The sequence below is a fragment of the Hordeum vulgare genome, chromosome 5H, assembly GCF_904849725.1.
Source record: "Hordeum vulgare subsp. vulgare chromosome 5H, MorexV3_pseudomolecules_assembly, whole genome shotgun sequence".
NCBI classification, from domain to species: Eukaryota; Viridiplantae; Streptophyta; class Magnoliopsida; order Poales; family Poaceae; genus Hordeum; species Hordeum vulgare.
The window spans coordinates 248,395,502-248,422,938 of NC_058522.1; the positions used below are offsets into that span (position 1 = coordinate 248,395,502).

General features: G+C 48.8%; 1 protein-coding gene across 3 annotated transcripts; it reads right to left on the reverse strand.

The window, feature by feature from the left end:
* On the reverse strand, window positions 1-27,404 carry LOC123399874 (histone deacetylase 14). Of its 3 annotated transcripts, XM_045094257.1 has the most exons (10): window positions 27,317-27,404; window positions 26,836-27,110; window positions 26,406-26,480; window positions 25,619-25,720; window positions 12,279-12,350; window positions 9,192-9,248; window positions 8,823-9,074; window positions 8,549-8,730; window positions 1,114-1,229; window positions 535-621 (listed from the first exon to the last, which is right to left on the reverse strand). In XM_045094257.1, exons 1-9 carry the CDS (start codon window positions 27,357-27,359, stop codon window positions 1,157-1,159), a joined length of 1,131 nt encoding a protein of 376 aa, XP_044950192.1. In that variant the 5' UTR covers window positions 27,360-27,404; the 3' UTR covers window positions 535-621; window positions 1,114-1,156. The 3 variants fall into 3 exon arrangements, with proteins under 3 accessions (XP_044950191.1, XP_044950190.1, XP_044950192.1); XM_045094256.1 differs by lacking the exon at window positions 1,114-1,229 and having other exon boundaries at window positions 1-621; window positions 26,836-27,086; XM_045094255.1 differs by lacking the exon at window positions 1,114-1,229 and having other exon boundaries at window positions 1-621.
* Window positions 27,405-27,437: the final 33 nt, after the last annotated feature.

The following is a 27,437-nucleotide window of genomic DNA, read 5'->3' on the forward strand; positions in this document are numbered from 1 at the left end:
TTAACAAAACATAATATTTTGTTTTTGAGAGGGCAATATGCAATATTTTATAGACGCTTGATCCATAATAGATACATACACACGCCCGCGCACACAATTCTATGTAAGATCCACTTGCACACACATTTGTATTACGTCTGTAGGATCCCTATAAAATCCATGCTTTTGACAGCAGTTAATCAAGTGTATATGACCAGAAAGCAGATGTTTCAAACACATATATACCCACTCTCTGAACCTGCAAATGCAGCACGTGATCTGATTTCATGGCGCGTGCGCTGCAAGCAGTAGAGTCTACAGCTCATCTCCCGGCGCGTAACCTAGAGCGAGTGGAGATGCCTGACCTTCTCGATGGCCTCCTTGATCCTCCGTGTCGGCTCCTCATATAACATTGCCGGGTTATCGAACTGAGCAGCAAGGCTTGGCTCGTCAAGGAACGCGCGGAAGGTGTCGGCCACAGAGCTGGAGAGTGACTGCAGGTTGTAACCACCTTCCAGGAAGAAGACACAGCGGCCGCCGCACAGCTCCCTGGCCAGCTGCTTGATGCTCGACGCCAGCATGTAGAACGTGCCCGTCGTGAACTGCAGACCCGCTAGAGGATCTAGCGCGTGTGCGTCATAGCTGACAAAAGGGTGGGTCAAGTCAACTTCATGTGTTTGTGGAACATCAATAGTGTAGATATAATACTATGAAGAATTTTCATTTTCTACGTGATTGAGATTCGGAATGAGAAACCACAGTGTATTTGAACAACTCCAGAGAATATTGACTTTCGTTTTTGGCATGTTTCTATTCTCATCTCAAGATAATAAGGGCATGTACAATGATATTATCTTAAGAACGCCGCATAGGATAAATGATAAGGTGAAGGAGAGAGAACTCGAAAAAAAGATTTGCCTTCTCTTATTTGAGAGAAGACAAGAGGTGATCTCTTGACACAATGTCTCAGCATGTTTTTAGGAATAACTTATTATAAAAAATAAGGTCAAGAGATGACCCATTGTAGACTCTTTTTTTATCATCTTTAAATTACATGTAAGATTTAAAATAAAACCATCTTATCAACCATTGTATATGCCCTAATGTGGTTCCGAGGTGTTAACATGTAACTACCTGTTGTACTCAGTCCAACCTGTACTTCTAGATCATTGGATCTCTAACGACTCCCTAGCCTGCGTGCCGCCTTTCCCGGGACGTCTATCTCTCCCTCTCGAGTAGTCCATCCGTTTCTAAATATAAGTCAGTGACTATATATGAAGCAAAATAAATTAATCTATACTTTAAAGTATGTCTATATACATCCGTATATACTTTCCTAATGGAATCTTTAAAAAAACTTACATTTAGGAACGGAAGGAGTACATATGTAACAGCGTTGTCTATTATTCAGTGTGAAGGATATCTATCTCTCCAACTGGGTATCAGCTTCCAGGCACCCTCCTCATGGCCACCGATCCCTCTGCCAGCCCCGGCACCTCCCCGGCCACCAGTCTGCTTCCTCGCCGGCCACACCGCTCTGGCCACCAGTCCTGGCACCACCGCTGCCTCCTCTCCCTTCGTCTTCGGTACCCCTCCTCCCACCTCTCACTTTGCGCCTCTTTTTTCTTCCACCACGTCGCAACCACCACCACCGCCCGCTGCCCCACTCCCTCGCCACCCCATCTTCCATGACAGCATCTAGAATCACATCGAATTCCTCCTCAATCCCGACAACCATAACTACCATAACTATCACAAGTGGAAGTCTTTCTTCCTCCTCGTCCTCCTCCGTTATGGAGTCACCCACTTCATCGAGCAGCCTCTTCCTCCCAATGCCGATGCCCACCTCCGCGAGTTTGATGCCCACCTCGTCCTCTGGATCTACTCCACCCTGGCTGATCCGCTCATCGATCATGTTGTCGGCGCTACCACCACCTATGATCTCGGGGGGCCCATCCGCGACTATTTCCTCGCCAATCGCGCCGCCCGCTACATGAACCTAAACCGGCAATACCACAATCTGAAACAGGGGGATTTCTCCATCTCCGAATATGCTCGCCGCATGAAGCTTCTCACCGCCGGTCTCACCGACATCGACTACCCCGTCACCGAGGTGGACCTCACCACTCAGTTCCTCCACGACATCGATAAACGGCTCGACACGATTCACGTCGTCCTCGGTGACACGGTTCCTCTCCCGCCATTCGTGTCAGTCTTCTCCCGCATCAAGCTTGCCAAGGAGAACTTGTCGCACCGGGAGGCTGACGACAGCGCCACCATCCTTGCCGTCACCGTGGCTCCTTCCTGGCACGGCGGCCCCGCCCCAGGCTCCTCCTCCGGCCCCGGCAACTCCTCTGCTCCCCGCTACGGTGACCGCATCGACCGCGGGCACGGGCCTCCACCTGGTCGTGGCCATGGCAATCGCCAGGACAGCGGTGATCGCGACCGCGGACGGGGCCGCGGGCGCGGCCGAGGACGCGACGATCACGGCGCACGTGGTGCACCCCTCCAGCTCCCGTACAATCCCTACATGGGGTTCTTCGCTCCGTACGGCACGGCGATACCCTCCCCTCGCCCTGGCTAGGTTCCCCAAACTCTGCCGGCGTCCTTGGTCCACCGCTAGGCTTCCATGCACAGGCGTACCCCGTCCAACACATGCTGTCTCCTTCCCCTCCATCACCACAACAACCTGCATGGGATCACCTCGCCATGCTCCACACGGCCTACAACACCAACGGACACTCCACCGCCGGTGCTGCAAAAACAACTGGTACCTCGACAGCGGCACTACCTCTCCCATCACCGGCAACCCTGGTACCCTCGACTTCTCGAATTCTGAATTAAGGCATAATTTCTCTAGTGTTGTGGTTGGCAATGGTCATCATCTTCCCATCGCCGGCACCGGTTCCACCACCCTCTCCCCTTCCCCCTTCCACCTTCGTTACGTTATCTTCTCCCCCAATATTGTGACCAATCTTATCTCTGTTCGCCAATTTACTCGTGATAATTCCTGCTCTATCGAATTTTACCCCATTGGTTTTCTTTTAAAGGATCTGTGCACCAGGATGGTTCTCATGATCTCCGCTCGCTCCGGCGACATCTACCCATTCTTCGGCAATAATTCAACGTGGCCTGCTGCCCTCTCCGCTACCATCTCCACCGCAGATCTGTGGCGCCGGCTCGGTCACCCCAGCTCCTAGTCCCTTTCCTCCATCACTAGCGATTTACTTGTACCCTGTAATAAGACTCCCACCACACCATGTAATGCCTGTCAATTAGGATGACAACCTCGCCTCTCCTTCCCCTCTTCTAGTAGCCGCACATTTGTGCCTTTTGAGTTGATCCATTGTGATCTCTTGACATCTCCCATTGTAAGTTTTTCAAGCTACAAATATTATTTGGTTGTGTGAGACGATTACTCTCTTTTTTCTTGGTCGTTTTCTCTACGCAACAAATCGGACACCTCCCTTACGCTGCAACGTTTTTTCTCTTTCGTTCAGACCCAATACAACACTATCATCAAGGCGTTACAATGTGATAATGGCGGGGAATTAATCAACTCCTCTCTTCGCAACTTCTTTTCCACCAATGGCATCGCCTACCGCTTCTCGTGCCCCCACACTTCCCCTCAAAATAGCAAAGCAGAATGGCTCGTACGCACAACGAACGACGCCATTCGCACTCTCCTCGTCCAAGCGAACCTCCCCCCTCCGTTCTGGGTCAAGGCCCTACACGCAGCCACCTACCTGCTCAATCGCCGCCCCTCCCGTGCCATTCATCACACGCCTTACTTTCGTCTCCATGGTGTCCACCCCACGTACGACCATCTCCGCGTCTTCGGCTGTCTGTGCTACCCGAACCTCTACGCCACCATGGATCACAAGCTCTCCCCTCACTCTACTCACTATGTTTTCCTTGGCTACCCCCTTGAGCACAAAGGTTATCGTTGCAATGACCTCACCCCACGTCGCGTTATTGTCTCCCGCCACGTAATTGTTGACGAAAACATTTTTCCCTACACGCCCGACACACCGCCAGCTACGCCATCCACGACCGTACACAATCCCCACACCCAGCCTCGCCTGCCCGCCCCTGCTCCCCACGATCCGCCTACCTCGTACCGCACCAACCCGACCGAACCTGACGCCTCTCATCGCTCCCCACCAATCGTGCCCACCTCTGCGTCTGCCAGCCCCACTTCCAGCGGATCACCCTCACCCCACCGTGCGTCTACCACTACTGAATCCTCCTCGTCTGACACGCCTGGCTCGTCCGCCATCAACCCACCATCCGAGTCTTCCTTGGCCCCCGCGTCCACCTCCCAATCTGTTGGGCCTCCTACCCACTCCTCCTTGGATCACGCGCCAAACTCGCCTGCCTCCTGCACGATCCCCACAGGCTCCTCCTCCGTTTCCGCACCAACCCACCGAACACCTCCCGACGTTCCCCCACATGCAATACCGATCTGTTATGACCAGAGGCCCAGTTAGCCAAACTGGCCCAGTTATCTTAATAATATTAGGGGCTTAGCCCAGTTTATTAGACGAATATCCAACAGTTAGGTGTAGCAGAGATGCGCATGTTGAGATGGATATGTGGCCACACAAGGAATGATCGGGTACGGAATGACGATATACGAGAGAGACTTGGGGTAGCACTGATTGAAGAGAAGCTGGTCCAGCGTCGTCTCAGATGGTTTGGACATATTCAACGGAGGCCACCGGAAGCGCCGGTGCATAGCGGACGGATAAAGCGTGCTGAGAATGTTAAGAGGGGTCGTGGTAGACCAAACTTGACATGGGAGGAGTCCGTTAAGAGAGACCTGAAGGTTTGGAATATCGACAAAGACTTAGCCATGGACAGGGGTGCGTGTAAGTTAGCTATCCACGTTCCAGAGCCATGACATGGCTTCGAGATCTTATGAGTTTCAACTCTAGCCTACCCCAACTTGTTTGGGACTGAAAGGCTTGGTTGTTGTTGTTGCTTAGCCCAGTCTATTATAGCCTAGGGAACTTACATATAGTCATGTAATCAGCACTTTTGAGAATAAGCAAAGATCAATCTATTTTGATCGACTCCAACTAGGAGCTGGTGCCCTAACCCTAGCCGCCGCCCCTGCGCCGGCGACCACTGTCGATCCCCTCCTTCACCTACAACCTCCGGCCAAGACCCGGTAGAACCCTAGTTTCTACCAGTTTGGTATCAAAGCGCTTCGGTGCGATCATCTCTTCGCCGCCACCCACCTCAACCCTCCCGCTACCGACCGGCACCATCGCCCCGCTGGCCACCACAGCTGGCACCCCTTCTTTGCCGCTGCCGGTCACCTCCGCCGCGCCGGTTCCCACCGTCTTCACTCCGGAGGAAGTCACCGAAGCGCTCCGCGATCTCGCCATCGCGGTCCAGGGCATCCACCTCTACTTGGCTGGGCCCTACGGGACGCCGCCGGCCGTGCCACCCGCCGCTGCTCCTGCCGGGGCAACCGCCGCACCCGGCAGCCTCCGCGGCGCTCGAAAGGGTCGCTGCAGCTGCAGTCGCCTCCCGCCTCCAACCCGCCCTGGCCGCAGTGGCCATCGCCGACTTTCGCGACCTTCACCGCACCCGTTTCCCCCCTGCAGCAGCCGCTGCAACCGCAGGCGCCCCCGCCGATCCACTCCAGGCCGGCTACGACCGCGCCAATGGGAGTCCCGATCCACCAGGTCCGGTTCCCGCCTACGTCGTCACCGCTTCCGGCCTGGTTGTCCGGGTCGTCACCGCAGCCAACGCCCACTCTGCAGTACGGCGGGCCCTCCAGCTCCGCGGGTCCCTACGCCGGCCTCGATGGGCAGCCGTTTCACGGGGGACCCCGTGCGTCCACCGAACCGGCGCCGCCCCCCATGCTGCTCCACACCGCCGACCCGTACGGCCACGGCGGTCATACTTAGACACCGCCACGCTTCGCCACCTTCGACGGCACCGAGGATCCCCTCAACTGGCTTAATCAGTGTGAGCAGTTCTTTCGGGGGCAACGCACGCTCGCGTCGGACCGCACCTGGCTCGCCTCATATCACCTCCGAGGCGCCGCGCAGACGTGGTACTACACCCTCGAGCAGGACGAGGGAGGCATGCCCCCATGGGAGCACTTTCGCGAGCTCTGTCTCCTTTGCTTTGGGCCGCCGATACGCGGGAGCCGGCTGGCGAAGCTAGGCCGACTCCCCTTCACCTCCACGGTGCAGGACTTCGCCGACCGCTTCCAGGCCCTGGCGTGCCACGCACCCGGCGTGACGACTTGTCAACGGGCCGAGCTCTTCGTCGGCGGTATGCCAGATCATATCCCCGTGGACGTAGAGCTTCGGGGACCGCAGGACATCGATGGCCATGTACTATGCCCGCGCGTTCGAGCAGCGGACGATGGCTATGCAACAGGCGTTCCCGGCCCACGCACCTCGCCCACCCCCTCAGCCGGCTATGTCTGCACCCAGCCGGCGACAAGGACGCCCGCCACAGGAGCAACTCGACCGTTCCGTCGGCTAACCCCGGCCGAACAAAACGAGCGTCATCGTCAGGGGTTATGTTTCAACTGCGATGAGCCCTACGTGCCAGGCCACGTCTGCCCGCGCGTCTTCTACCTGGAGGCGGACGACTATGTTGCGGAGGATACAGCTCCCTCCGAGCTTGCCAAGGCGGCGGCCCCGGCGTCAGCCACCGCTCTCGTGGCCTAACTGCATGCCCTTGCCGGCATACGAGCGGAAACAACGATGATGTTGCCAGTGATGGTTAATGGGGAGCGCCTCTTAGCTCTCCTGGACACGGACTCTACACACAACTTCCTACCCGCGTCTACTATGCGTCGCCTGGCCCTCCAGCCGACGGGCGGCGAGCAGCTCCGAGTTACCGTGGCTAATGGTGCCCATCTCCGCTGCCACGGAATTGCGCAGCAGGTTCCCATCCACATCGGTAACGAGTCCTTCGCCATCACGTGCGTCGGCATCGACTTGGGCGACTACGACTTCATCCTTGGCGGCGACTTCTTGCGGACGCTCGGACCCATCCTTTGGGACTTCGACGCACTGACCATGACTTTCTGGCGTCAAGGGCGCATGGTGCAGTGGAAGGGCGAGGGTGGCACTTCTCCAGCAGTTCCCTCTCAGTTGTCGACCGTCATTGCAGACTCCGAGCTGCCCCTGTTGGCTCATCTCCTACAGCGGCACGACGACATTTTACCGGTGCTCTTTGTTCACAAGCTCGAGGGCTCGTGGCGTTTCTGCCTTGATTACCTCGCTCTCACTGCCAAGACGACGAGGGTCAGTTTTCCTATATCGGTCGTGCAGGAGCTCCGGGAAGAGCCGTCAGGGCCACGCTTATTCCCTACGCTCGATTTGCGTTCTGGTTCCCATCACGACCACTTTGAGTTTCTGGTGATGCCTTTCGGTCTCTCCAATGCATCGGCGACATTCCAGGCCTTGATGCACCACGTACTTCGGACCAGCTCAACCCTCCGAAGGCACCTTGGGAGCAGCTCAAGGAGTTCCGCCAACATTTTCTAGACGTCCAGCTCGAGGACGAGCTGTTTGGGCAGGCGGGGAGAAATGTTATGACCAGAGGCCCAGTTAGCCAAACTGGCCCAGTTATCTTAATAATATCAGGGGCTTAGCCCAGTTTATTATAGCCTAGGGAACTTATATATAGTCATGTAATCAACACTTTTGAGATTAAGCAAAGATCAATCTATTTTGATCGGCTCCAACTAGGAGCCGATGCCCTAACCCTAGCCGCCTCTTCCATCGCGCCGCCGCCCCCATCTGTGCGAGATGGCACCCCTGCGCCGGCGACCACGGCCGATCCCCTCCTTCCCCTACAACCTCCGGCCAAGACCCGGTAGAACCCTAGTTTCTACCACGATCGCACCTCCCCTTAAGTCTCATCCCATGCGCACCCGAGCCAAATCTGGTTTCTATCAACCAAGACGTCTCTTTCTGGCCAATACTTCCCCACACTCCATATCTCCGATTCCACCCACCTACCGATCCGCCCTCAAGTCACCGTCAGTCGATCTAGTGTGAAGGCTGAGTATAGGGGCATCGCCAACTGAGTCGCCGAAACATGTTGGGTGCGGCAACTCCTTCATGAGCTCATGCGTCCACCATCCCGGGCCACCATTGTATATTGCGACAATGTTAGCGCCTCTTACCTTGCCAGCAATCCGGTGCAGCACCAACGAACCAAGCACATCGAGATCGATCTTCATTTAGTTCGTGACAAAGTGGCGCTTGGTGACACTCGTGTTCTTCACGTCCCTTCAAGCTCCCAGTTTGCCGATTTATTCACGAAGGGCTTACCTACACCGGTCTTCACCGAGTTTCGTTCCAGCCTAAACGTCCATCCCAATGGCGTTCCGGCTAAGGGGGGTGTTAACACACCTGTTGTACTTAGTCCAACCTGTACTCCTAGATTATAGGATCTCTAACGACTCCCTGGCCTGCGCGCCACCTTTCTCGGGACGTCTATCTCTCCCTCTCTCGAGTACATATGTAACAGCAGTGTGTATTATTCAGTGTGAAGGAAATTTATCTCTCCAACTGGAGGAACTCACCCAGCTGAAACGAGGATGATATCGGGCTTGAACCGCTGCGCAGATGGAGCAATGACATCATCAAAGGCGCACCTCATTGAGTAGTCACCTGAGCCACCGGGCAATGGCAGGTTTAACGTTGTTCCTTCGCCACTGCCCTGACCAATTAGGTTCATCTTACCAGTACCGGGATAGCTTCCTAGCTACATAAATCAAATTCAGAAAATGAAAATGACTACCATGGTAATGGTAAAACAAGTCAGCAGCAAGTATGTAAGGTGATAGTCTGATAGACCTGGTGGGTTGAGAGGAAGAAGATGTCTGGATCGTCATAAAAGGCATCACATGTGCCATTGCCATGGTGAACATCAAAATCTATTATCATTACTCGCTTCAATCCATGTTGATGCTGAGCGTACCGAGCTGCAACTGCAATGTTCCCAAAGACGCAAAAGCCCATGGGACCATCAGGAACAGCATGGTGTCCGGGTGGCCTTATTAGCGCAAATCCAAGAGGTGGACTTGGGCCCAGCTTTGATGCTGCAACCTAGGAAAACATACAACATTTCTCGGGAAACGAGCACTGCAAAGGAAAATTTACTGAATCAAGAAAGAAGAAACACACTGAAACCACCGAGGAAATAACAGGAAGAAAATTAGTTACCACTGAATCAACCAATGTAATTCCAGCACCAGCTGAAAGAAGTGATTCTGTGAAAGTCTACATAAACAATGAAATTACTTAGAGAAAGAGAAGGAATATCTAAATTTTGATAAGTACAATTGTACATAATATCAGCCAAGGAAGTAAAGTACGAACTATCCGGAGGGTCAAAGAACACTAAGAACTATCCTCCTGGTCAAAGGAAAGTATGAACTATGAAATTACTTAGAGAAAGAGAAGAATATCTAAATTTTGATGAGCACAATTGTACATAATATCAGTTAAGGAAGTAGAGTACGAACTATCCGCGGGGTCAAAGAAAACTAAGAACTACTCTCCTGGTCAAAGGAGAGTATGAACTATCCTCATGGACAAAGAAAAGCACGGACAATCCTTGAAAAATAATTCAAATAACGATAATGCTTATTTCCAGACGTACTGGCTTTTGTGATAGATCCGCTAGCCACTACTAGGATTCGAACACACAACCTGTTGGTCGCAGCCATGACGCGCTACCAGCTGAGATGAGTAACTGTTATGTTTCATGTGCAGATTAACTGGTATTTATACCTTACAAAGTGACAGCAAGAAAGGAAGACCACAGTGCCTTTGACGAGAGGACAAAACCATTTGCTCCAAGTTTTTTAATGGACTGATGCAACGTGTTTTGTACTCCACCTGTCTCTTTTTTGTAGTGATGAATATTTTTCTACAAAAATAAATGTTTTGCTCCTATAGAATTCGAACATCAGTCTTTTTCTCGTGTGTCATCCCTCGGTAAATTCTCTGTAACGAGTCCGATAATTATACGCACCACAAACATGATAGCTTATGTACAAATATCGTGGTAGCGCTTTTTACCCCAGAACAAAACTAATGTAAATGTATCATTGATATATTTTTGTATGAATAGCATGATAACTCACACATCGCATATCTGATAACTTATGCACCCACGTCCTGGTAACTTTAGTGACCGAGGGTGGGGGGGGGGGGGGAGTTGATGAAATATACGCCGGTAACTTTCGTGTGTGAATAGCATGATAACTCACACATTGCAGACTTGATAATTTATGTACCCCGGTCATGGTAACTTTCGCAACCAAAGGGGGTTGAGGAGTTTATGACCTTTTATGCGAATAGCATGGTATCTCACACATCACAAACCTAATAACTTATGCACCCCGTCCTGGTAACTTTTGGCAACGAGGGTGCGGGGGTGGGGGTAGTTGATGAAATATCTCCTCCGTAACTTTTGTCTAAATAGCATGGTAACTCACACATCATAGACCTGATAACTTATGTACCCAGTGCTGGTAACTTTGGTGACGGGGGTGGGGGTGAGAGTTGATGAAATATCCCCTCCATAGGTTTTGTGTCAATAGCATGGTAACTCACACATCGTAGACCTGATAACTTATGTATCCCGGTCCTGGTAACTTTGGCAACGGAGTGCGGGGGGAGTTGATGAAATATCTCCTCGGTAACTTTTGTATGGATAGCATGGTAACTCATAATTCGCAGAACTGATAAGTTATGTATCCTGGTCCTGGTAACTTTGGCGACGGGGGTGGGGGGCTGTGAGTTGATGAAATATCCCCTCATTAACTTTCATGTGAATGGCATGGTAACTAACATCGAGACCTAATAACTTATGTACCCCGGTCCAGGTAACATATCCCGGTTTTTACTTCTATGCAAATAGTACGGTACTAGACCTGATAACTTAGGTACAAAAACCATGATAATATACCCCGGTTTCCGAAATATACCCCAATAACTTCTGCTTAAATAACATGTGAACATATGTACCGTAAACATGATAGTCAACGTATAAACACCGTGGTAACTTTTGACCAAGGGAAAAAAGTTGTTAAAAACTTACACCTATAACTTGCATGGAGAAAGAATGGTATTTTTGCACATCACATAGCTAATAACTTACACTCAAACATCATGGTAAATTTTCACCAGGGGAAAAGTTGTTGAAATATTGGCCGATGATTTCTGTGCAAAGTTATCATGCTGCCCATGCTAAACTTACCACACGCTTCTCACACTCTACTTATCAGCCTTATAACGATATAGTTATCACCCTTTTTTATCTTGTTTTTTATTAGGGCGCTAATGTTGAAGTTACCAGGATGGTCATGTCATAGTTATCACGTTGCTTATGCAAAAGTTATCGAGACTATTTTTTAGCTAATATGGTAGAAAGAAGAAGGGTTCAAATAACCCCAATTTTGTATTATGGACAACAAAGAAAGATGGGTTAGTTGGTTAGTGAGTTTAGTAGTTTCTTAGGAGACCCAAGTTCAATTCCTGTTATAAGCAGTTTATTTCTTTTTCTCTCCTATCTAGACTAACTGATATAAAACCGGACTAGGGAACAAAAATCGGTGGGAAGAAAATCAGGGAGAAAGAGAATCGGGAAAGCGGGACGAGCGAAAGGATCGTCCGGATCTGTCGCTAACGTCCGGTCGACTGGACGTTAGCATAGTCCAATATAATCCTATCATAAGAAGTCATTCTCTTATTAACGTTGCACTCAACAATATCATCTTGACTTCCTTTATCAGAAGTAAGACTAATAATTTCCCTATGTCTTCCATTTTGTTTACGAAAAAGGGGCACAAAATGCTCCATCGCATAAACGAAACTCTATTCATTTCAATAGATTAAATGGTGTATCTGTTACATCATTTAAACAATGGTTTGTCCTATTGTTCCTTTCAACTTGCACTGAGAGATTGAGAGGTGCCAGAACAGTTCTGAACTGCTAGGTGACATGTTTACAGGCAGCAAGCTATGCAGCTCTACCTAACATTCACAGCATGAATATCAAGACCTCAACTAATCACCAAGTCACTAGATGATACATTTTTTTCCTTTTTTTTCGAAGGCAAGACTAAAATTTAAATTAATTTAATAGGAATAAATCATACCATCAGTATAAGCACTGAAATTGAAGGTTTGTGAGTACAGCCTCTGGCAGTGCATTAATGAAACAGTAAAGTGCACAGAAGACTGCCTATGAATGGCTTAGAAGAAAGGGAAAAAAATTTTAAAAAGTGCATAGAGTATTACAGTCTGTGTAGCATATGTTGGCCCAGTTCCTTCGATGAATATCAAACCTTCATCCAAAGCCTTACTCATAGCCTGCAATAGTGACCTCTTTAAAGCTGTATTTTTTTTAAGTGAGACCGTAGAACAATTGTCCTACGGCAAATATATTAATAAAAGCGTATATATACAGAGGAAAAGAAAAGAACCTATTCTATCAAACTCTTATTACATTTATCCAATGCCAGCTCTTGGGAAATTCATGATTAAGAGGATAATCTATAGATGATGTTCAATCCAGCTAAGCAGCAAATCCTTGAATATTTTCTTGATTCTGTGTTGAAGTAGCAACAAGTCTGACTTTAACATAGCCTTCCAAGAATTGATTGAAGGAGGGAGAGCTCTAAAAATCTTGTCACTTCTTTGCATCTGTTAGGAATATGCAACTTAGTATTCCCATGAGGCCATAGGCCGATATATATACATGTACAAGTGTGGACTATATGCAGAAAACCCCTTATATAATGGGATAAATACGAAGGGGTGCATGGCTATATTATATATACTCTAACACCCCCCGTGAAACTCATGGTGGATGAACAACACTGAGTTTGGAGAGGTAGAAGCCATGTTGCGCTCTAGTCTGGGCCTTCGTCAGGAAATCCGCCAACTGTAACTCGGAAGGCACATACTGAAGAGCAATAACCTGATCCTGCACACCAGCACGCATATAAAAAGCATCAACACTAATGTGCTTGGTGAGCTCATGCTTCACAGGATCGCGCGCAATGCTGATAGTACCTGTACTGTCAGATAAGAGCAGAGTAGGTGTAGTGACAGAAACACCAAAATCCTGAAGTAACCACCGTAACCAAGTCACCTCTGCCGTCAAAAGAGTCATCGCTCGCAACTCAGCTTCTCCACTCGAATAGGAAACTGCGGTCTGTTTCTTCGCCTCCCAGGCAATGAGAGAACCACCAAGAAAAAGACAGTAAGCAGAAAGTGAACGGCGATCTGAAGGATCACTAGCCCACGTAGCATCCGAATAGGCCTAAAGCTGTAAAGAACTAGAGCGAGGAAAAAATAGACGGTGAGAGATCGTGCCCCGAAGATATCGGAGAACACGAAGGAGGTGACTATAGTGAACCGAGGTGGGAGCGGAGACAAACTGACTCAGAATATGAACCGGATACGAGATATCCGGATGAGTGACAGCTAGATAGACAAGACTGCCAACAAGATGACGATAAAGCGTCGGGTCAGGCAGGGGGTCACCATCAGTATCACGAAGGTGAACATTGAGCTCCATGGGAGTCTGAACAATGCGCTCGTCAGCAAGAGCAGCACGAGCAAGAAGATCCTGGATATACTTTTTCTGGGATATAAAAAAGGCATCAGAGGTAGAAGAGACTTCAATCCCAAGAAAGCAACGAAGAGGTCCAAGATCAAACATAAGAAACTGCACTAAGACGGGCCTTTACAAAGGCAATATACTCGGGGTCATCACCAGTGATGATCATGTCATCAACATAGAGAAGAAGAAGAGCCCGACCACGAGGAGAAAGGTGGACAAACAATGCTGGATCATGAGCACTGGCTGAAAAACCAGCAACAGTTACCACAAAGGCAAATCGCTCAAACCAGCCGCGGGGTGCTTGCTTAAGGCCATAGAGAGAGCGACGAATACGACATACCATGCCATCAGGAACCGAATACCCAGGTGGTGGCTGCATGGACACCTCCTTACGCAGCTCACCATTAAGAAATGCATTCTTAACATCAAGCTGAGATACAGACCAGTGGCGTGCAAAGGCCACGGCAAGAAGTGTACGAATAGTGGTCATATGGGTCACATGAGCAAAAGTCTCGTCGTAATCACAACCATGCTCCTGCTTAAGGCCACGAGCCACAAGACGAGCTTTATAACGCTCAAGAGAACCATCGGAGCGAGTCTTAACCTTGTAGACCCACTTACAAGTGATGGGACGGACACCTTCAAGAGCAGCAATCTCCTCTACCATCACGAACTGCCATTCAGGATGAACAACGGCCTGACGATAGGAAGTCGGCTCAAGAACAGCAGCACCAGCGGTGGGAAATCCAAGGCGATCAACAGGCGGACGAGGACGAGAACGCAAGCCATAGGGAGGCTGAGACGAGGATGACGACACATCCGCATAGGCATCCACATGACGTGAACGATGAGTGTAACACTGAGGAAAAGATGGAACAATGCAAGGAGGATCGCCAAGGTAGAATCAGGGGGTGAAGACGAAAAAGTCACCGGAGATGAAGGTGCAGAATCCGGTGACATGCTAGGGGAGGAAACCGTGGGAGATGGTGGTGGTAAATCGGCAAGAGGTGGAGAAGCAGAGGTAGGAGAACGATCAGACAAAGGTTCGATGGGGGTGAGAAGTGTGTCAGGAAAAGTGAGGAAAGAGATATGCTCCACTGAAAAGGTCAAGGAAGATGGGCGCGGGTAGAAGGGACGAGACTCATCAAAAGTCACATCCCGAGAGATAGGCATCCGACGACCGATAGGATCCCAACAACGATAGCCCTTATGCTCATCACTATAGCCTAGGAAGACACACTCAACAGACTGAGCGGTCAGTTTGGTGCGTTCTCGAGGGGCAAGAAGAACATAGCAAACACAACCAAACAAGCGAAGCATCGAATAATCGGGAAAACGATCAAAAAGACGCTCGAAAGGAACATCACCCTGTAGAGCAGCAGAAGGTTGTAGATTGATGAGATAGGTGGAGGTGGAGACGGCCTCAACCCAAAAATGAGGCGGGAGAGAGGCAACAATCATCAATGCACGAGCCGTCTCAAGAAGGTGACGATGTTTGCGCTCAGCAACGCCATTCTGAGCATGAGCACCAGAACAAGAGAATTGAGAAAGAGTCCCTTGCTCAGCAAGAACACCACACAACATCTTAGAAATATACTCACCAGCGGAGTCAGCATGAAACACACGAATGGGCGAAGAGAACTGAGTGTGAACCATGGCAGCAAAACGCTTATAAATAGACAACAACTCACTACGAGAAGTCATAAAATAAAGCCATGTGTAACAAGAGAAATAATCTATGAAAATAATATAATAGCGATGACCCCCTTTCGAAGTGAAGGGAGCCGGACCCCATAGATCAGAATGGACTAAATCAAAAGGACGCTTAGACATTGACTCACTATGTGAATATGGTAACTGAATCTGTTTGCCAAGACACAACCCTGACATTCTAAAGAGACATCTCCTGAGACAGACCCGAGAAGACCTCGACGAACTAAGGACGACAAACGAGAACCACAAAGATGACCAAGTCGATGATGCCACTGCTAGAAGGAACCGGTAGCGGAGGAACTGGCGATAGTGGTGGCAGCGGAAGGAACATGAAGCCAGTCTAACTCCCAAAGACCCTGAGAATCACGGCGGTGAGGGCCAGCCCCAACCAGAGTGTGCGTGCGACGGTCCTGGACAGAACAAGAGTCAACGTCAAGGATGACGCGACAACCAGAATCAGTAAGTTGACCAGCGGAAAACAGATTCATGGTAAGTCGAGGAACATGAGCAACATCAGGGACAGAATAAGAAGTAGTAAGATTGCCTCTACTAGCAACAGAAAGAGTACCATCAGCTGTGAGGACATGAACATGATATCGAGCGATCGAAGAGAGGACAAAGTGGAAGAATGAGAAGACAAATGAAAAGAAGCTCCAGAGTCCAGAACCCATGGGGATGTACCTGACTGTGTAGAAGGTGGTTGCTCAGTGCAGGAAGCATCAGTCACAGAACCAGCAGTACCCGTCGAAGAAAACCTGAAGCAGCGAGCAGACGCGTAAGTCTCAGAACATCCTGCTCAGTCAAAGCGGTGGCTGAAGAGGTCGAGGTAGTAGAAGAAGTCCCTGAAGATGATGACCGCGCCTTACGCAGGTGTTTCTTCTTCTGGAAGCACTGAGACTCGACATGACCATCCAGGTTGCAGTAGCCGCAATGTGGACGGGGGCGGCCCAAGCCGCTAGGAGGAGTGGGCAAGAGTGGCGGAGCACTCGAGCGAGAAGGAGTCGGTGCAGCATGTGGCGTAGTGGGAGCTCGAGCAGCGAGCACAGAGGGAACCTCTAGTAAACCAGCGCCACGTAAGCGAGTCTCCTCAGCACGAGTCTCAGAAAGCGCCTCCATGAGAGAGATACGGCCACGAGCAAACAACTGAGCACGCCGAGGCTCAAACTCCTTACGAAGCCGAGACAAGAACTCATAGACACGATGAAACTCCAAATTGGCCTGCACAGCTGGCAACACGGGCAAGTACGACAACCAGCATTGCGGAGAGAATCAATCTGGCGCCAGATAGCAGAACTCTGTGCATAGAAATCATCAACAGTGGAGTCACCCTGTTGAAGAGCATGCTCCTGACGGACCACAGAGAGGTATAATGCATCACCAGAGGGCTCATAGCGCTGACGAAGACAGGTCCACATCTCAAATACAGTAGGAAGGCCCAGAAACTCAGAGGCAAACTGAGGCAGAACACTAGCAGTGAGAACATCTGCAGCACGAGCATCATCATCAAGCCACTGGGTGTAAACAGACAGAGCACCATGATATGCCTGAAGAGCCTCCTCATAAGTCAAAACCTGCTCATCATAAGTACAAACAGGAGCCTCATCAGCAAGCTTAGCTGCATCCTTCGCAGCCTGATTAGCATTCGCAGGAAGAACCGGTGGCCTCGGTGGAGTGGGGGCCACAGGAGGAACCGGACGTGGCGGACAACGGACCTCGTCAGAAAGAACGCCCCATAGACGGATGGCACGCATGTGAATGCGCATGAAGCCAATGAACTCGGTGTAGTTAGTGCCATCAAAAATCACCGGACAACGAGGAACAGCAATGTAGCCTGATGCAACAGACATTTTTTTTTGGAATATGCAGCGCCCACGGCGGCAACAGATCACGAAAACCAGTAAACGGCAGAAGACCGGCGGGATCCGGCAATTTGGAGGAAGATCAAGCGATGAAATCCTCGTGCTTCAAACGGGGCCGGCGGATCTGGCGATCTGGCGAGCCAATCGGGGCCGGCTGGAGATCGAGCGGGGCCTGCGGGAGCAGGAGGAGGAGATCGAACGGGGCCGGCGGATCTGGCGAGCTCCGATCGGGACGAGCAGAGGCCTCGAGAAGCTTTGAGCGGGGACGAGCAGAGACCTCGAGCAGCTTCTAGCGGGGACGAGCAGAGGCCTCGAGCAGCTTTGAGCGGGGACGAGCAGAGGTCTCGAGCGGAACGGGCAGGAGGAGATCGAGGACGGGCTTCGATCGAGAGCAGGAGATCGAGGCGGCGACTTCGATCGGGGAGGAGAGACGGATCAATCGCACGAGTTGCAGCGTGCAAAAAATTGACCTAGCTCTAATACCATGTTAGGAATATGCAACTTAGTATTCCCATGAGGCCATATGCCTATATATATACATGTATAGGTGTGGACTATATGCAGAAAACCCCTTATACAATGGGATAAATACGAAGGGGTACATGGCTATATTATATATACTCTAACAGCATCCAAATATGCCAACATCCCATAACTATGATTTCAATAGCAATTCCATGAGGCAGTCTGAATGGCCATGTTGATCTCATCAAAAACTGATATTCCTCTGTACTTGAGTCCCAAAATGAAGTCCCAGCAGTTTAATGCAAAAGGGCAATCCCAGAATAGATGGAGGGATGTTTCCTCTATGTTGTCTTGGCACATTTCTTAATTATATGAGGGCAGGTGGAAAGAATTTCTATGAAGGATGTTTCTTGTGCTGGCCCTGTCATGAAGGAGGAGCCAGAACAAAATCTTGTATCTGAGAATGACTGAACTTTTCCACGGGACTTTGAATAGCTGATCTGCCAATGGGTCCAGATGTTAATCTCTTGTAGAGTTTCATGGAAGAGAAATTAAATCCTCCCCAGGGATACTTCCATTTGTCCTTGCTATCAGAGAGCTGCACAACATCTTGGATGATTAGTTGTAGTTCCTGAAGCTAAAGCTTGCAGAGAGGTGTATGAAAGTGTTGATTAATCTCAGAGATTTGGCTGAATTCCTGGTTTGAAATGTGTTCTTCGGAGCAAAAGGAGAACAGCTAAGGATATTTGTTAATGAGTTTGCCTTGACCCCAATCATCTTGCCATAGAAGAATAGTGCTTCCCTGTCCAATGACACCCTGTGCTATAGTTTTAAATTCTAGTATTAGCTTGGCAATACTCTTCCACCAGAAAGATCCTCCAGGTTTCGGGGTCGCCACGCCATCAGAATAGTAAGTGTTCCAGATCAATTTAACCCAAGGGAGGTCCTCAGCATTGAAGAACTTGTGTAGATATTTCATAAGCAGACATTTGTTATGGACTGTCAAATTCAGAACCCCCAAACCTCCCCTATCCTTTGGGAGACAAACTTTGTCCCAGGAAATGAGAGCAGTGCTTTTTTTCTTCTTGTGCATATTTGCTCCAGAAGCATAGCCTTAGGTACTTGTTCATCTGCTCTAGAATTCCAGTAGGAATCACCAAGGTATTCATAAAGAATGTGAGCAAACTGGTGAAGATTGATTTAATGAGAGTTAACTTATCTCCATAGGAAAGGAGTGTTGAGCAACCAGCCAATCTTCTATCAACTCTTTTTAGAACTGGTGCAAAATCTTCCAATTTAGGTTTGGACAAACACAAGGGGAGACCCAAGTAAGTGAAAGGCAGGCTTCCAACAGAGCACTCAAGGATATTAGTCAGTATCAGCATTTTATTGTGATCAATGTTGATTGGTACCATGACAGATTTATCAAAATTAACCCTTAAACCAGTGTAGGCAGTGAAATGGAGCAGATGGTTTTTCAATTGTTGGATCTGAGCTGGGCATACTGGCATAATTAACACAGTGTCATCAGCATACTGGATAACAGGAAAATCAGTGCATGTTTGATTTTGAATAGGTGCTTTGATGAGGTTATTTCTCATGGCTTCATTAAGAATTGATTGAAGCAAATCAGCTTCTAGCACAAACAGTAGGGGAGACAAGGGATCTCCCTGTGTAACACCTCTTTTGCAGAGAAACTGTTTTCCTGGCACCCCATTAAGCAGGACAGAAGAAAACCCGGAACTGAATAGCATGTCCATCCACATCAGCCATCTGTTACCAAAACCCCTTGCTTTCAGAATATCTTTGATAGTTTGATGCTCAATAAGGTCAAAAGCTTTTTCAAAATCTAACTTCAAAATGGCAAGTTCTTCTTTTGAAGCATGGCACTGATGGATGAATTCACATGCCCAAGCTAGACAGTCCTGAATAGATCTTGCTTTGAGAAAGCCATATTGATTAATATGAACCAGCTTCAGAATGACTTTTTGCAATCTGTTTGCCAAGAGTTTAGTGATGATTTTAATTGAGCAATTTAACAAAGAGATGGGCCTGAAATCATTGGCATTGATTGGACTGTCTTTCTTGGGGATGAGAGTGATATATGATGAGTTAATAGACTGAAGGTTGATCTTTCCTTGGAAGAAATCTTCAATGTGTGCATAGAAATCAGGGGCAATTATCTCCAACGATGCTTGACAAAATTGGTATTGAATCCATCTAGGCCAAGGGCTTTGTCACTTGGAAGGTGTTTAACCACATCATCAATCTCTTCCTTGGAAAAAAGTGCCTTGATAGCAGAGATCAATAGTTGGCTGGATCAGCTCATCCAGGTATAGCATGTTAAAGGTGGGCACAGAATTGCTAAGTCTTTGCTTAAAGGCACTCCATAGAATGTTTGCTTTGGTTGAGTGATTACTCTGGGAAGCACCAAATTCATCCTGAAGCTTGTCAATATGTTTCACTCTGTATTTAATGGTAGCTTTTGCTTGGCAGAACTTTGAATTTGCTTCTCCAAACTTGGCCCATCTGATTATGGCTCTTTGCTGCCAATAGATCTTCTGTAAGTGTAGAAGTGATAAAAGATGATCCTTGAGAATTGCTCTGCCATTCCATTCTGCATTTGTTAAAACTCTGAATTCCTCAATAGTATGAAAAAACATGATTGTCTCATTGGTAGCCTGAATAGAAGAGGTCAGTTTACATATAGATTGAGCCCAAATCTTCAGTCCTTTTCTTAACCTCTTGAATTTAGCAGAAATCCTTTTAGCACTGTCTGCTATGTGGGTTTCTCGTTCCCAAAATCTTTAAAACCATTAATTTCCATCCAAAAAATTTCAAATTTGAATATTGCAGCTTTGGGAATATGAGTGCCAATTTGAATAAGACAGGGAGTATGATCAAAGACTGGTCTTGCTAGAGACAGAGCTAAGGTGTTTGGATACTGATTTGTCCAAGCTTCTGATGTAAAGATCCAATCCAGTTTTTCCAATAAAGGTGCATCTTGCATATTGCTGCAAGTGAAGCTTCTTCCTTTCAGAGGAATTTCAATCAGAGCTAAGAAGTTGATGACTTGATTAAACTTGAGCATGTCAGCAAGAGCAACGGTGCTCGCTCTCGCAACCGCGTCGCCCCCTCGGGTGACCGGCCGCGCCTCGGCCCTCCTCCTCCAGATATCCCCCTTCCCTCCCTCCTCGTCGCCGTCGCCGGCGCCCGCTGCTGGGCCTGGCCCGGGCGACGATGGCAGCGGCGGCCCCTAGCCATTCCCCTCTCGGTTGCTCTCCGGCGCGTGGCGGAGCGGCGCCGGGGGGTGTTCCTAGGCGGCGACGGTCCGGCGTGGTGGCGGCGGGGTTCCCTGGTGCGACGCGGGAGATCGGCTGGGTAGCGTGGTGGCGCGGCGGCACGGCTTGGCTGGCCCCGTTCGGCCCAGATCTGGGCCCTTTAGGGCCCCATCTGGGCCTGGGCGGCCCGACGGCAGGGCGGGTCGGCGGCGTGGCTTCCAGGAGATAATATAGTAGCGATGGCATCCCTTCGAAGCAAAGGGAGTTGGACCCCAGACATCAGAGTGAACAAGGTCAAAAGGATGCCAAGACACGGTCTCCCTATGAGGATAAGGTAACTGAACCTGTTTACCAAGCCGACAACCCTAACAGTCTAACGACACACCGCCAGAGACGGATCCAAGAAGACCACGCCGAACTAAGGATGAGAGACGAGAGCTACATAAGTGACCAAGGCGATGATGCCACTGCTGAAAAGAGCTGGTAGACAAGGCAACAGAGGTGGAGAGACTGGCAGCGTTGGCAGCGGATGGAAGGTGAAGCCAGTCAAGCTCCCAGAGACCCTGAGAGTCACGGCGCCGGTGGCCAGTACCAAGAAGAGCACCAATGTGATGGTCCAGAACTGAACATGAGTCAAAGTCAAGAATGACCCTGCAACCAGAGCCAACAATCTGACCACCAGAAATGAGCTGCATGGTAAGCCGAGGAACATGAGCAACATCGGGAACATGAAAAGATACAGTGCTAAGAGTGCATCGGCCAGTAACCGGGAGAGAAGTACCATCAGTAGTAAGAACATGAACAGGAGAATCGAGATGTCGAGTAGATGACAGGGTTGATGAATCATGAGTCATATGAAAAGATGCTCCAGTATCAAGAATCCATGGGGATGTACCTGCTTGTGTAGAAGGTGGTCTCATAATGCCAGAAGAGTCTGTAGCAGAACCAACAGACCCTGTCGATAAAGAACCAGAAGATGGAGCTATCAGGCATTGAAATCGTCCAATCTCCTGCTCAGTCACGGGCGCAACTGAAGATGTCGATCTAGACGCACCCGAAAATAGAGAGTCGGAGGCAATCAGCAAGGCGCGAAGTCGCGCAACCTCATCCTTGGTGAAGTACACAGCTGAAGTAGTGGCACGAGGAGAAAAGCGACCACCACCACCTGTGGAAGCCGCTAAAGATGGCGGTGTAGCATGACCAGTTCGTCGACAAAGGCCGCTGGAGAAAACGAGGCCGTGTGCAGACAAGGACCAAGCGTCAAGGGAAGACGCGTGGACGAAGCGCGGTCCATGGAGTCATTGGCACCAGGACAACCGGTAAAAGTCGCGAGAGGTGTCAGGGAAGAGCGACATGCACCGACGAAAGTCGCGAGAGGAGTCGGTGTAGAGCGACAATCACCATATGTGGAGCTCGTAGGAGGAGCAGCAGAAGAGCTACCAGCACAGCCGTCAGGAGTCACCGGGAAGCAAGGACTGAAACGTTGCGTGCTGGTGTAGACATTTTTTTCTTTTTTTTTACCAAAGAAACTCAGTCAACGAAAAGCAGACCAAACCAAGTCTGTGATCTGGTAGAAACACATGCTCGTGCGGGCAGGGCTGGAGGCTGCTCGATCTGGAGGCTGATTGAACGCACACACGCACGCACGTGGAAAGGATCGACCAGTGGTTGGAGTAGCAAAACAACTGGACCCGTTGACCAGGGCGTTCCTGCCTGTGAGACGAAGCCGGAGAGCAGCGCGATCTGATCCAGAGGCGACCAATAGCAGCGGCCGGCGGCAGGAACCGGCAGCCGTCGGCGGCTCTATCCAGAGGCGTGCGCGACGTGACCCAAGGATGGCCAGCTCGATTGGAAGCAGACAGGTGTTGCAGTCGACTCGATCTAGAGTCCTTGAAGCTGGCGGATCGCGTGTCCTTCGACCTGAATCGATTCGTGGTCGGGAGGCCGTGGACGAGCGGAAGAAGCAGCAGCAAGCGATGCGACGTCCGGGAGAACGCAGCGCCACAGTTCAGTTACCTGAATGAGTAGTTACCGGAGCAGGCAAAGCATCAGGTTTTTGCAACACTGGTTCATCAACTGTTACTGTTCTTTTATCATTGTCAGCAGCAGCAGAAGCTTCTGCAGAGTGAATAGCATCAGGTTCAGGAAGCACTGTTTCTATTGTCTGTAACATCAAACCAGAATCAAGGGCAGCCTCCAAAGGTTGATCATGCACAAGTGGTTCCTCTAGCTGAAGAATAAATTCTGGTTCCATGGCTGCAACTACAGGTTCAGGTTGAGGGATATTTAAGTCAAAGTCAGCCACCACTTGCATCTCAGGCATATGTAGGGGTGCTGGAAGCTCCTCAAAGAGATGCAACTGTGGACCACCATCTGCAGATTCAGCTGTACTGGCAGAAGCACCTGGTAAACCTAGAGACAGAGTAATGCCACTGTTTTCATCCTCATTAAGCTGAGCAACAGGATTTTCCAGAGGGGCCATGAGATCATTAAGTTCCAAAAATTCCCCAGCATGAAGCTCAGCATCAACCAGATTTTGCTGATTTGGCATTGCCCAATGACCCCACCCTTCCTCTTCCTCTGCATTTACTAAAGTGATGTCTGCATTGATGTTTTGGTGACCATTAATGTGTTGTTGAACATGCTCATTGTTCTGAAGGAGGTGGAAAGCAGCTGGGCCAACAAAAATGTTGTTCTGATTGGGATGGTGAAACTGTTCAAGAGGTCTTGGGTAAGGGTTCCAATCAAGGGGCACTGGGTCTTCATCTGCTGGTGGGCCACCCAGTGGGATGTCCTGGAAGATGACCACTGGGCAGGTCCAGGAGTGGCCTCTGAAATTGCTGGCACCAGAGACTAGAATACTGGCAGGCACATCTCTAAGAGCATCCATGCTAACTTTAACAGCAACAGCACCATCAGAAGATTTTGCTCTATCCCAGGATTTTGCTCTATCTACCAAAACTAGCAGTTGCATTGGACAGCTCCTGAAACTTCCTCAAATCTGCAGGAAACCCTACTAACAACAGCCAAACATCTCTGGAGAGAGTGAAATTTTTCCAGTTGAGGCCTTCATCATGTTTTTGAAAAGCAATGCGGATATCATCATAAGGATGTGGCCCTTTGTTAACAAGCAAATCCCTATCGGCCACACTGTTGAGTCGGACAAAAGCTTGCCTGAACGGACACTTTGAAATGGATTCAACTGCAATGCGCCTAGAGTGAAGAAACTCCAACAAGATCTCTTTGACATTAGCAAAAGCTACCTCACCTTGAGGCATTGGGACGATCGTGGCGATGGCGAGGTTCTCATTGCACTGAACTAGCGGACCATGGAGGACCCTGACACGGGCCGGACTCCCTTGGACTTCGATGGCGTGACATCCAGCAGGCAGAAATGGCGAAGGATCGAAGGGGAAGGTGGCCATCTCCGGCGACGGCGAAGGTGACAAGCTCGAGGTGGCTAGGCAGGTTTCTCCAGACAAAGGGAGGGAGAGACGCAGAGACGGAGGAGGTCGGTGGGAATGCGAGTCGCCAGGGGCACTTTCGTCAAGATTCAGGGGTCCATTCTAAGCAACTGAATGAATGCGGGCTTGAGCGAGGGGACGCGAGCTGTCGCTGACTGCGGGACCCTTCTCCATCTGATGGCTGGCAGCGCGGCAATCATCCAAAACAGGAGGATTCTGTCTCAGATTAGCAGGGTAATAAGTCATAACAGGGGCACTGATTGAGGTCTTCAAGTGGCAATTAGCCTGAATGTGGCCCGGCCTGTTGCAGCCTTTACAACGGATCCTGCTAGTGCATTTGGGCCGCAGGTGGCCCAAAGAGAGACAGCAGACACAGAAGCTTTTCTGCTGGGCTTGGGCCAAAGCTGGATCAGAGTTGCGAAAAGAAGGCCTGGAGTTTTGAAAACCCGAGGAAATCGCCCTACCCAGCGCAATGTTATTGGGCGAAGTTAAGACAGGGTTTAAATCCGACACTAATTGAGCAAGACGTTCAGAAACTGAAACACGATTCGAAATGGGAGATCTGGAAGTTTGATTTTCAGAGGGGAAGATCCTGGGAGATTGAACCACATTTGCATATGATAGTCTCTCATTTGAACAATTGACTACAGTCCATTCTCGATCAAGTTCTTGCTGATAGAGACGGAATTCTTTTTTGAAATCCAGGCCACCATTGCCCCAAAGAAGAAAACCAAGATTAAACAGATCTGAGGCAATATTTCCTCCTTTAATAATAGCAAATCCAACTTCTTTGGAAGAAACACTGAACTTGAAAGACCAATTTTGCAGCAGGTAGCTTTGAAGCGGGATGCATGACCCCCCAGGCAAGATTGAAGGATAAGACTAACCGATTCAGGGTTGATGCGAATCTTGGATCGAGGGAACTCAGCGACCATGATGAACTCCCGATGCTTTCCTCCCTCAAAATGATTGATGCAAACTCCATATTCTTTCCAGATGAAGGCTTCAAAGGCCAGCCCTGGCTCGAACTTGAGATCCGAGAGCCATCCAGAGAGGTCTCTAAAGCTGTATTTTTTTATAGTCGATTTGATATATTTCCAACTAACAAGATTTTAATTCTTTAAGTTGGGAAAGGTAATGCAGATCAGAAGCAATTGCCCTGGATTCTTCTTTTTCTTCTCTGCAAAGTAAGGCTACGACAATAATAAGAACACTTGATGGCAATTACCTTTTCGAGTCCAGTGATGTATGTTCTTGAATGAACTCGTGCAACATCATCAAGTGAAGCAGGGTAGAAATTTCGGATTTCAAGAATCTGTGAACCCCGATGCTGAATACAAAACAAATAAGATGTCATATAGTTACAAGCTCATGTCAGAACATTGATTTTTTCCAGTGAGATGTGATAGAGTACAGATGAGGATATGAGAAAGAAATATGCAAAACTTATCGAGATTTAACTGAAAACACTTAAATTGTACTCCCTCCGTTCCATATTAGTTGTCGCTTGTGTTGAAGTGTATATGTGGATTGCCAAGCCCTTTCCATCAGTTGAGAATTTTGGTTGCGTTGACTAGTGCATGAAGCTTAACATAGTATCAGAGCTAAGGTCTTGGAATTCAAGTCCTGGCTTTCGCAATTTATTCAGAAATTGCTGCTGCCCCCTCTGTGTCCACATATAGGCCTCTTGAGCCATACCTCTAAGTCTATCCGGACTATTGATTGCGTTGGCTCATGCATGAAGCTTAACAGATTGTACTAAATCAGCGACCACTAATATGGAACGGAGGGAGTATCTTCTTCTTATTATTGTTTACCTATCACTATAGTCCATTTTTATCATGCAAGAACATGCAACTGCATACTTTTGGAACAAAATAGAGCATGCCACTTTTAACTAAAGTATACGCACTCGGAGAAATTTAAAAGATAAGGGCAAAAAAAATCTGTTAAAACTTATAAAATGTAATATTACAAAAGTTATAAGAATCCAAGGTTCTATTTTGCTTACATACCTTCGATGTAAGCTCCAATTTTTCGAGAGCATCAACTATTGCTGGCACTCTTTTGTTTGATTCTGGATGTGCTTCCTAAATATCATTATATAAGTATATTAGTATATAAATTAGACAATACAATTTGACATGTCATGATTATGCTACGATGTACCATTTGTTTTACATAATTTACACTTTGGAGTTTGGACACACAACTTATACAGTATGATTTGATACCAGGATGTCCCTAAGCAAAGATTGTATATAATATAGCTCGACAGTAAGTTATTCTCTTGACAGATTGAAGTTACAAAACATAGTTGGATAGGATACCTTTATTCCCCTCAGTTTGATCAAATTTAGTACTTCAAATCACCCAGCATCTATATATACATACAAATACTTGTGACCTGGATGTGAAATCAGCGAAGCATTAGAGATAGCTTACCTTGTTATGACCCATGGCAGGAGATGCACAATAGAGGATGCGAGCATCACGAAGCAAACTACCCGGCAAAGACGAATCCTTTGGAGCACCATTTACATGTGAGACAGAAGCTCCATTGTGACTCGCTGCACACTGTGCAAACCGACCCCCATTCAGGTTCTGATTTCTCCCGGTGGTTAGTAAGCTGCTCCAGGTCAGGGGATGATGTGTTCCATAGACACGGTACTGTCTGAGCAAAGGAAACGCCCTTCCTGAGAGACGTGGCAGGCAGTTGTCTAAATATGTTATGGAGGTCAGGTTACTGCCATACACGTATAAACAGAAAACAGACTAAATGAGCAGCAAAAGGATACCAAGAACTCTGGTAAACTGGGGACCTAGTTACGCCTGGGCATTTACACAAGCAGGTGGTAGGCAAGTGACATCTACTAGTGGAAGCATGAATCGGCAAGCGACGGAGCAAGTGGGTCTACCATCCTACCTCCAAGCATCGGTAGGGATGGTGGTATCCGCAGCAGCTCCATCACCTCAGTAAAAGCGCTCTCTCTCTCTCTCTCTCTCTGGCTCGATCTCCTCTTATCCTCCCTCGGTTGAACAAGAAT